General features: G+C 32.0%; 1 protein-coding gene across 3 annotated transcripts; it reads right to left on the bottom strand.

The window, feature by feature from the left end:
* Positions 1 to 561: 561 nt before the first annotated feature.
* Positions 562 to 8,532, bottom strand: LOC109807833 (SWAP (Suppressor-of-White-APricot)/surp domain-containing protein / D111/G-patch domain-containing protein). 3 transcript variants are annotated; one of them, XM_020370493.3, is made up of 10 exons: positions 8,380 to 8,496; positions 8,190 to 8,311; positions 6,898 to 7,340; positions 5,218 to 5,344; positions 5,017 to 5,123; positions 2,222 to 2,383; positions 1,877 to 2,014; positions 1,565 to 1,738; positions 1,084 to 1,262; positions 562 to 958 (listed from the first exon to the last, which is right to left on the bottom strand). In XM_020370493.3, exons 3-10 carry the CDS (start codon positions 7,301 to 7,303, stop codon positions 932 to 934), a joined length of 1,320 nt encoding a protein of 439 aa, XP_020226082.1. In that variant the 5' UTR covers positions 7,304 to 7,340; positions 8,190 to 8,311; positions 8,380 to 8,496; the 3' UTR covers positions 562 to 931. The 3 variants fall into 3 exon arrangements, with proteins under 3 accessions (XP_020226082.1, XP_020226081.1, XP_020226083.1); XM_020370492.3 differs by lacking the exon at positions 8,190 to 8,311 and having other exon boundaries at positions 8,380 to 8,532; XM_020370494.3 differs by lacking the exon at positions 8,190 to 8,311 and having other exon boundaries at positions 6,898 to 7,356; positions 8,380 to 8,480.
* Between the last annotated feature and the right edge of the window lie 2,967 nt (positions 8,533 to 11,499).

The raw sequence follows: 11,499 nt of genomic DNA, 5'->3' as shown, positions 1-11,499 counted from the left end.
ATCAGTGGACCTTCTACCCGGATTCGGGAATAAAAATTGGGCAGTGATAAGAATAAGAATTTTATTAGTCAAATTAGGGACGTGGGTTAGTATTTCATACCAAACTTCACGTATAATTTGTTAGAGAAGCTATCCACATCAATCGTGGCTTTCACAAATTTTACCAACTGAATGCGAGTTTTACGATGGAAAATGAGTTAGAAAAGACTTTTTAACCAGTAACTACTGTTTATTTAGAGTAAAGTTTTGTCAGTCTCAATAATCATATTCCGCTTAAATCCAAACTGGGCAAGTCAAGCAAATAGAAGTGTAAAGATTAGAATAAAATAATTTATACATTGTTTTTTATATTTTAAATTTCTCTCCTCTTTTCATTGTACATACAAATTTTACATGCATCATTTCTCAATAATAAATTATAATAAAACGTCTAACTTCCAACTTCCAAGCATACTAAGGGAATATCGGATATTGGCTTCTATAACCTCTAGCAGTTTCTCCCTACCAACTTAATTTCGTATTAATTCTTAATTCTTTAATTCACTTGATAGAACATCTTAATAATGACAATAAAGCCAGATTCTTTAAGACATCATCACGCAATTATCAATATCCAAGACCAGGGGCTAGGATTCCCAGTACCACTTCATGCTATAATATGCTAGCAATAAAAAAAAAACTGCTTCAAAAGTTAACAAGTAAAAATAACAACAAAAAACATTATTCGTTGACGGATAAAAATGCGTATTGAATGAACATAAAACCCTTCCCCCTCTTTTCTCCCCCAAATCTTATGTTCAAAAGAGTACAAGCAGTGCAGCACGCTAAAGAAAACCATACTATCAACACACACCAAGTTACCCAATCATCAAACATTGTAAAATATCCTTGTCCCCGGAAAGACTTGCAGAGAAAGCTTCCACTGTCAAGTTCAGTAATAGGCCTTGCGGGGATTGTTCTGTAGAAACAAACAATTAAACCAATAAAACAAGGCTTATTAAAACAAAAGACCACGAAAGTCAGGGCTAGTGACCCAAGTCATTGAAACTCCAACATAATAAAAGAATAAGTATGGTTATTTACCAGAGGATTGGGTCTGTAACGGTAGCCAAGCATCATCCGCTTCTTGTACTGCTCATATATGTCATCTTCAGAAGTCACCTCCCCAGGTTCCTGAGCACCAACCCCCAAGTTATTCTTTTTAACATTGCCTGCCATGATTGGATCCGATATACCCTTCCTGGAGCCACCCAGACCCTCACCTGGAAATCAATTATTATTAGCACAAGGAACAATAATAATGAAATACATACATACATATATATATATATATGTGTGTGTGTGTGTGTGTGTGAGATTTCAAACAGAACTCTCACAACATAAAATTTAAGAACATAATTATGGTAGACAAGACAAACTTGCAGCAGATTCATAGTATTCATCTAATTTACTTTGCACATCAAAGATAACAGCTATAGCTCGAGGCTTGACTCAATCCTTTAAGCATGTCTCAATTAAATACAGCAAGGGATTGAAAATTAGACTGGGAAAAAGCACAAAGCACCTTCTTTCCAACCCATTTTAGACAGGAGCCTGTGGCCCACATTATCAGCCTGAATCCTAGCCCTCTCTGCAGCATCCCTTGCAGCTTTCTGTGCAGCAGCATCATTACAGCTAGCCAAGAACTTCTCAAGTTCTTCTGGAGGAATGAAATCACCCATATGATGGCCTTTTTTGCCTGTAAACATGCCACCAAAATTGAAGGAATCAAAAGATTATTCCAACAAATGGAGAAATGCGTAAAAGGAACAATTTAGACTAAATAAGTATTTTGATTTATGACCATGAAACAGCCAGAGTAACGATCAATTTTAACCTTGAAGAGAAGCAGGAGGGGGCATCTCATCTTTTGAATACTTAGGTTGTTTATACTTCTCTTCGCGTGCAGCTTTCTTCATGTAGAACTCCATTAGTGCCAAAGAATCAGCATTTGATGAACCACTGGGCTCTTCTGCTGCAGAAATACACACAGCAAACAGCAACAAAAAAGGTTGCAAACCAAGTCCACGAGGAGTGTAATTAGTTGATGTGTAGTTCATATTTTTTTCTCCTTCCAGGAGTAAATGAAATGCAATTGAACAAATTTATGATTTCCTTCAGCCATGCCTTGAACTTTATCAAATTGACGACACAAGAAAAAGCACATTAATATAACAATTACCACTGCTTCCTACTGATGATGTTTGAATTGAAGATCCAGAAGCTCGTGGATTGTCAGCACTTTCATATAAAGCAGATGCAGGAATTTGGTAGGCATGCTGCTGAGTTGATCTTTGATGACCACTAGTCTGTTTGGCAGATGAAGGGCTTGTACTGCCTGTCCCTGAATAACCATTATAAGCAAATTAAAATATACATGGAGGTAAATGAGAAAGCATATTCCACACGCAAGAAAGGCCAGACTTATCAAATCCACAGGTTAATTGGTGAACAAAGCAACATTACTAAGAGACGTCACATATATGATTACTGCTTCAAACAACTATCACATACTCCTAGTTAAAATCAAAATCAAAATCAACATATATACTCCAAAAACCATTTAACTATCACAACCTTCTAAGATTTTTAAATTATAATTATTATATATAATCTGCTACATCAATAAGATCAATCAAATGATCCATAGTTTACTGGCTACAACTATAAGATTGAAAATATTACAGATGTTATATGACTTGTGTCATCAACAATTGTGCAAATGTAAAATCAACTCCTATACATTGAACACAAACCTCTATCTTGAACGAGAGTGTTTTTAGAGGTTTTTCTTCAACGAGAGGATTCGTAAGGATTTTTTTAACATCTTATCTAATTCGATTTTTACTTATCATAATTATATATGAATTAAATATTAATATTTAAAAGTAAATTATCAATGAACAAAAATAATTTTTTTTGTTACAATACAAATTATTTATCACAAATCTAAAATATTATTTATATATTTAAAAATATTTATGTATACTAATTTTAAATATAATTTATATATTCAAACATAGAATTTATATATATATAATACTATATATAAATTTTAATCAACTTCTATATATTACACACAAACCTCTAGAGCGTTTTTAAGGATTTTCCTCCAACAAGAGAGCTTTTATGAATTCTTTTAACTTCCTATTTAATTCAATTTTTAATTTTTATTTAGGCTTAAATATGTTTTTAGTCCCTCAAATTTAGGGTAAATTTGTTTTTGGTCCCTCAAATTTAAAATTGTTTTTAGTCCCTGTAATTTCAAAAAATCTTATTTTAGTCCTTATATTCAAATTTTGTTAAGAAATTTATCAAACACTATTGCATAAAATCTACCTATTCGTGTCCCTATTAGTAAAAATATCACATTAAATCCAGGTCATATTGCATAACTGTCTTAATTAGTCACTTTCAAATATGTTATTGGTGACTTAAGGGACTAAAACAAGATTTTTGAAAATTACAGGGACTAAAAACAACAGTTTTAAATTTGAGGGACCAAAAACAAATTTGTCTTAAATTTGAGGGACCAAAAACATATTTAAGCCTTTTATTTATCTTAATAATTAACGGATTAAATTTTACTATTTTTAGAATAAATTATCGATAAATAGAAATAATATTGTGCTATAATATAAATTATTTATCATATATTTAAAATTATCTATTTATACAAATTTTAAATAAGATTTATATATTTAACATAATATTTATTTGTATGTTTTATTTATTATAAAATTTAGTACATATAAACATTTAGCATGTGCAATGTACAGGCTAAAATACTAGTACTTCTGAAAACATGGTTACCAGTCTTATTGACAAGATACAGTATTTTTGCGGCAATAGAGATTTCTTGCCCACAATGGAACACAGATGCATGAAAAATACAACTCTTAAATCTCAACACGTGTCAGGAATGGATCAAGAAAGTATGAAATTATAAAATGGGAACACATTATATAAAAAGCCAACCAACTTATTGATCAATTATCTTTTCTACTTACACTTATCAAAAGAAAAATCAATACTGACAAATTGAGCTTAAAAACAAACATGAAAGACAACTTAAGATCAATCACAATGAACATAACCAAAAACTTGTATTTAAAATGGCTGAAAACTTCAAATAAATAAATAATAGTGTGTTTGGATGGAGAATTTACATGGAGTAATTCATTTATTTGAAGAATTTCAATTTCTTTGAGGTAAAATATCTTGTTTGGATGAGGAATTTATAAGGAATTTGAAATTCAAGCATTTGTGAAATTCCTTGAAATAGTAGAATTTCAAATTCTCCCAAAAGAGTAAGAATTTGAAATTCCTCATACTTTTATCTTCTTATTTCACTTATATATTTTATCTTGTCTCTTATCTCTTCATGTTTTTAATTATTGAATATTCAAAAATATATTTAAAATTATTAAATCTTATCTACTATTAATTTTTAAAATTATTAAATATTTAAAAATTAGCTAATATTTATTTTTTTAAAATTTAATTTAAAAATCTCAACATATAAATATATTTTTAAAATCAATTTTATCATGGTAGAATCAAATTATCATATCCAACCTAACAATTTAAAATTTGAGAAATTTGAATTGACTTATCCAAACAAAATATTTTAACAATGATAGAAATTGAAATCAAAGTAATTCAAATACCAAGAATTTAAAATTCCTTGAATTTGTAAAATTCCTCATCCAAACACACCATAAGGGTTCACAAAATCTAGATTAAAAAAAAAAGTAGCTAAAACACCTAAAGAACTTGGTTTAGAAACATGCAAATATATTAAAATGCATGAAAATATAACCATGGACATAAACCAAAAAATTGCATTTAAATGAATGAAAACTTTAAATGAAAAAGAAATAACAGGGATTGCATCTTCTACGCAAAAAAAAAAAAAGGCAATGAAAAACACCTAAACAACTTGATTTAAAAATATAAATATACTGAAATACTAACCATTATGAGGCACCTGTGATTCCCTTGACTGCGCAAGAGCCTTTTCTTCCTCAGCAAGCTGGTATTCATAATACTTGTATTCAGCACATCTCTCATCAAATAAAAATCTGCAAGTTAAAACATTCACCACATATAATCATAAATTTGGATGCATAAATAAGATGTCAATAGAAAATCATTAAAAGTTGATTCCATACTTACTTGAAAGGTGTATCCCCGGGATTTTTTTGACGTGTAACATCCTCAAATTGCCTTCCATTTTTAGCCACAAAACTTGCTAGTTTGTCAGCGACTTTCTTCACTGTAGGATCACTTGGGGAAGGAGGTGCTGCATATCACTTATAAAACTGATTAATACCGAGAGCATGAACAAGGGAATGCAAATTAGTCTTGTAGCAGGCCTGCCAATACACCATTTCCTGATAGGTACTTGAGGAATAAGCTGCATTCATGAGACAAAAATATTCAAGACATTTTCTCTTCTTTGCTGCATGCCACTTTAATGAGCAAAGAAGGTATACACCGAGATGACCTCTTCAACAATGAAACCGCACTTAATGTAGAGGATGACTCTATTTTCATGTGAAGAAAAAAGGAAGGGGGGAAATGGTGTAATTGCAATTTGCGTATGCCAATTGCCAAAACTGGTATCTTCCTTCACCTAAACTTCTGCGAGGGGAGTTCTGAACATGCATCACAAACAAACCCGAGTTTCAACCCTTCTTACTCCTCCATTACTCCCTTGTGTAAGCCACAGGATGAATACAAATGAAATGGCAAGTTCCTATTTCGGAGCTACTACATTTATGTCCCCCTTCCTTCTATTCCTAAGCAAACAGAAAACAGGCCTGTTGTTTATTTATGCTTTTAAAAAGTTATTTTAGGAATGTATAAAATAGTGATTTTATTTTTTATGGAAACATTATTTTGTTGTTTAAAATTACAAAAGAAATTTTTATTTTAGAAGGAAGATGTAATTTCAGATTTTTTTTGAGAAGCTGCTCAAAATAGTCAAAACAAAATACTGAGTTTTTCAAAAACTTAGACAAAAGCCGAAACAAATTGGCTCCAAGTCACATTATAAAAAGAGAGATTATGAAAGGCACATTGAAAAAAGAGAGTTTAGGAAAGGAATAATAATTTATGAAATTCTTAAAGATGCAAACGTTGCTTTCTAATTAAAAGCAAAAAGAAATATATGATTCACAGATTGAGTTTAAAAACAGCAATAGAGCTTTCAAAAGCCAACTCTCCTAAAAGCATAGGTAAAGGCTGATAATGTTTTTCTATCTATAATGCCCCCTTCCACAAGCCCTTGGGGCCTGAAGCATGAAAAATGCAAAGGCCCACCTTACCATGTGCTGAATCATACTTTTTATTTAGAATTAGCAAGTACTGATCTCTTGATCACTCGGTTAGAGGCTCTGATACCATATCAAGGACAATCACTCGCAAAATCTCAAGCTTATAGGTAAAGCCTCATGAACAGTTATTGTATCCAATAGAAAATTATGACAGATATTTGGACAGAAAACAAAATAACAAAAAAAATGTAGCAAAGGAAAGAATTAGAAAGCAGGTTAGCAATTATGATATATAAACATACAGAAATTATATTCACATTCAAAATGACATGCACTTGGAAGGTTTAGAGCACCCATTACTGAAATAAAAAATTTAATAACAGTAAAAAGGATAAAATAAGATCATAATGAAATTAGCATGAAATATATAAAGGCATGCCATAATGGATCACAAATTAATCATAAAAGAATTACTTAAGCTATTACTTGATTATTCCAACTTAAAAACTGCAATCGGCAGGAATACCAATGATGTGCCAACTATCAGTAGAAACTAGAAAGTTTAAGAAGTAATTACCAACATCAAGTTGTCTTGATGATTGGTCAATGCCTTCCTCCTGGCCTAATTTTTGTCGTTTCAGTGGTGCATCATTTGAAACATACCCAGCTTCAATTTCTTCTTCATCCTCATCAGCACTCAACTTAACAGGGGGTGGCACCAGCTTTGACTTTTGTTTCAAACTGAAAGCTAGCTTGCCACCAGAACCACCCTTGGATGTTTTCCTCGTATCATTAACCTTCAAGTCCACTGATGTTTTGGTAATGGAGGGATTGGGAGACAAAGACCCTGAAATAACCTTAATCGGTTTAGAATCCTCTAATTTGACATTCTTCCCTTTCTCCTGCTCTTGTTGAAGTTGTTTGAACCTCTCCATGAAAGAACCATCATTGACGAAGAGGCTAGGTGGCACCCCCTTGTCCATTAGCTAACAGCCAAATAATGCAGTTTACAGCAATTCACTGTTTGACAAGCAAGCTTTAAAGCCTTTTAGATGATGCAGTTGACTTCTAAACTGAATTTTTTATTTTTTAATATACATTTATACATGGTATAATTTAAGTACATGTTTGGTTTAGTCTATTTTTAAAAACAAATTACTTTCTTTTTTCAGCTTCCTAGGAGAGCTTTTGAAAAGCAAGTAAACTTTTCTGCAACAAAAAAGATGCACACAAACATACTATAAATCTAATCTAATAATATGTGACGAATTGTAAATTCAATGCCAAAGCTGATATAATCAGCAATAAACACAACCATAAATCATTCAAAACAAGGCATACAGACCCATAGAATAGCCATTTTAACATACAAGCCCATAAAATCCATTTCAACAACAATTTTATCATCATATGTTTTCACGTGTTCATTGATCTGAAGAACTGGCACAAAAACAAATCAGTGAAAGATGAGTGTGTGAAAGAAGCAAATCTTAACTGTATAATTGAAGTGGACAGCTAAGATTAAAATTAATTAAATCAACCTTGATCATCCGTATACAATTGTTTGCCAAAATTTACTCTTCTCACCTCTCTAGCTCTCAGTGTATATCATAACTTATCTCTTACATATGTTCATCATATTATTTTTCAGAGTTTTCAGCGTTTAACCGAGGTGACAAAATGAGCAAAACCACTCCCCCCCCCCCACCAACTACATCGTAAGTCTAGCATAACAACTTCAGATTAAAAGGAAAAAAAAAACGAAAAAGAAACGGTTATTTTGGGGCTATTACATGTGAAAGACAAAAACGTGATGACATCATGCTATTGAGGGATCGATTGAAAACATTCGCAAAAATGAAAACGAACCTAATCAAAAGGCCAAGAACTCCGCCCAACAGAATGAATTCACGCACGATGATCCCAAGACACAAACCCTAATTTTACTTCAATTCCAAGAACCAACCTAAATCCCTTTAATTCGAACTCATCTATTGAAGAGAAAAACAATTCAGAAAAAGTAAACCCTAGATTAGAAGTAGAAGCATAAAAAACTGACCAAATGATGTGATTTTCGGTTGAAATTGATGAAAATCGGAAAAGGCTGAACCTTTCCGCCCCGAAAGCTGTACAAACCTAACGAAATCGATATGAGCTTCCTCTCTCGTTCCGTTTTATATATGAAATATAGAAAGGCTACAGAGGATGAATGACAAAATTAAATAATATTAAGTAAATTTTAATTTTTTTATTTTTTCTGAACTAAATTAAAATTTTTAATACGATAAATGTCATTTCTATTCTAATTTCTTTAAAATATTAAATTAAATATATAAAAAGAACTATTTAAGGAGTTTTTCATGGAAAGATTTTTAGGAAGAGATATCGTCCTTGTATATTTAATTTTTAACTATTTTTTAAAATTTATGTTTTTATCTTTATTTTAAATTAAATTTTAATATTTTTAGGATTAATTTTTTTAATGACACTTTAATTATGTTTTTAGTCTTCCACATGTCTCAAATTTTAAATTTCTGTATTTAATTCAAGATATACAAATTATTACTTTGAACTCTCAAATTTAAAAATTATTTTTTAGTTTTTTGAATTTTAAAAAATATTATTTTAGTCATTAATATCACAAATTGATAGTGATAAATTGAGAGGTATTAAAAAAATTATAGGCTACTACGACTGGTAAACAAAACATTTATTACCCTCATTTCTAAGGTCGACAATGTTATTTCTCTAAAGCAGATAAACATATAACCTTATGTAATGTATCCTACAAGATACTTACAAAGGTGGTAACTATTCGCTTGAGAAGTATTATGGAAGATATAGTGAGTTCTAACCAAAGTAGCTTTGTACCTAATCGACAAACTATAGACATTATTATCATAACTCAAGAAGTGATTCACTCTATAAAACATAAATCAAGGAAGAAATGATGGATGACCACAAAGATTGATCTAGAAAAGGCTTATGATATAATAAACTGGGATTTCATTAGAGAAACTTAATTTATTCGATATTGGACTCTTGCAAAAAATGATTAAGTTAATTTGGTATTATATCTCTTCTCCGTCTATGCAGGTTTTATGGAATGGGGAGGCATTAGAAGATTTCAATCCTTCCCATGGCATCAGACAAGGGGATCCCTTGTCCCGATATATTTTCGTGCTATGCATGAAAGGATATTTTATTTAATCAATATAGCTGAACAACAAAAGTTGTGGAAACCAATCAAATTATCACCAAAAAAAATGCTCACCGTTATCTTACATAGCATTTGCTGATGATCTTATTCTTTTCTCTAAAGCGCCCCTAGAGGAAATTGAAATTATTAAAGCTTGCTTGGAAACATTCTGTAACAACTCGAGCATGAAAGTGAGCCAAGAAAAGACGAGAGTTTACTTCTTTAGAAATGTGGAATGGAATGTAAAGAATGAAATCAATTCCTCGCTTGGTTTCCAACGTACTAATGGGTAAATATCTTGGTGTCCAACTTTATCATGAGCATATGATATGAACCCAGAGGGATGGATTCGTTTTACGGATCTATCTAGGTTTGAAACCTCATAATTAATAAATTAAAATAAAAAAAATATGGATTGAAATTAGATGCTAGAAATGGAGGGAAGGAAACGGTAAAGGAATGGAGGAAGAATCACTCTTCCAAGGAAGGCTTCACACAAAGAATTGTGGATGATCCTTTGATATGCCCAAATTCTTGAATCACTCAAGAACAATTGGAGAATCACTCTCACTTAGTTTTTTTATTATTAAAACTCAAATTCTTGTCTATCTTTTATTCATCCCAATGGGCAGCTTATATAGCTTACAACCAACACCTTTCACTTACATTAGTGGGCAATTAATGGACTCCACTAAGCCTATCAATTATGACCACTAATGACAAAACATTAAAAAAAATCACTTTAGTGGGCAATTGTTGAACTCCACTAAGCCTAACAATTATGACCACTAATGACAAAACATTAAAAACACATGCTAAATTCGTGCACCCTTTGGTATGCCTCATGGCTGATTCATCCCAAAGGTTTTGGACCTTATTTAACTAAAAACAACTTGCCTAATAACTAGCCCAATAAGTGGTGCAGCCCAAACAAGAGTTGGCAGCCACTTTAACAAGAGTTTTAGGCCTTTATTTACTAATTACAAGTACTAAAAACACCCACTAAGAAAACCCTAGTCATTGGTCCTCCAAGTCCTTTGAGTGCTCCCATCAGATTCACATCATACCCTCCTTCTTTGAGGAGATTCGTCCCGAATCTTAAAACTTTATTTATTTCCTAATTTATTTAATTCAGTAACTACTGCCGAAACACAAATGCTTCCTCCTGGGTCGAAGACATCTCGCTTGTATCCATCTCTAGCTTCAGCTGTTGGTAAGTTATTAATCATCAACGAAACAAATAAAACCTCTTCAAACTCATAACCACAAACATACTCAATGAATAGGAATTGAATCCCATTCAAGTGGCAGCTTTGGAAAATAGTAACTTCAAACAATAAATCAACTTCATCTTCCAGGTCCAAGGTCTCTTGAATTTTATTTTGAGAGGTGGGCAGAATGTATAAAGGTGCATTAGGAATGATGTTGACATGCTTCTTCAAACAAGAAAACTTGTGTTCCTGTTCCTGTATATTTGACACATCAAAAGAAGAAAATGTAACGTTAGAGTTGTCATATTCCTCTCTATGTATCTCATCTTCTTCTCTCATTTTCTCTTCTCTTTCTTTTGCTATCTTTATTTTCAATTTCAGTTGATCCTCATGTACAGCGTCGGATGATAGACATATCAACTTAATCCTTCGTCCACCATGCACAAAAGAAATAGAAGGTCGTTCAGGATTTATAATTTTATTGTACAACCATGGCCTCCCTAATAACATATGGCATGTCTCCATGGGGGCAATATCACAAAGAACTTCATCTTCATATTTTCCAATAGAGAATTTAATCATTGCTTGTCCATTTGTAGTGGGCAGACATAATTTCTCAACCGCCCTGCTGCTCACAACATTTTTGAAATTGAATTCATCTACTGCGACCAAAAACAGAGAGTCGTCAACCAAACATCTTGTATAGTAAATTTCCATTTCCATTCAAACCCAGAGCCGAAGCTCTGATACCAAATGATATGAACCCAGA

The sequence above is a fragment of the Cajanus cajan genome, chromosome 10 (genome assembly GCF_000230855.2).
Source record: "Cajanus cajan strain Asha chromosome 10, NIPB_CcT2T_4, whole genome shotgun sequence".
Lineage (NCBI taxonomy): Eukaryota > Viridiplantae > Streptophyta > Magnoliopsida > Fabales > Fabaceae > Cajanus > Cajanus cajan.
Note: the sequence above shows the minus strand (reverse complement) of the source record. Positions and strands in the feature narration are given on the sequence as shown.

Excerpts from the sequence above, each read along its gene's own strand:
- LOC109807833 (XM_020370492.3), bottom strand. The coding sequence starts at position 7,303 with ATGGACAAGGGGGTGCCACCTAGCCTCTTCGTCAATGATGGTTCTTTC. Across the intron at positions 5,124-5,217 it reads CCCGGGGATACACCTTTCAA|ATTTTTATTTGATGAGAGAT; the intron begins GTAAGTATGGAA and ends TTTAACTTGCAG. Across the intron at positions 959-1,083 it reads GTTACAGACCCAATCCTCTG|AACAATCCCCGCAAGGCCTA; the intron begins GTAAATAACCAT and ends TTGTTTCTACAG.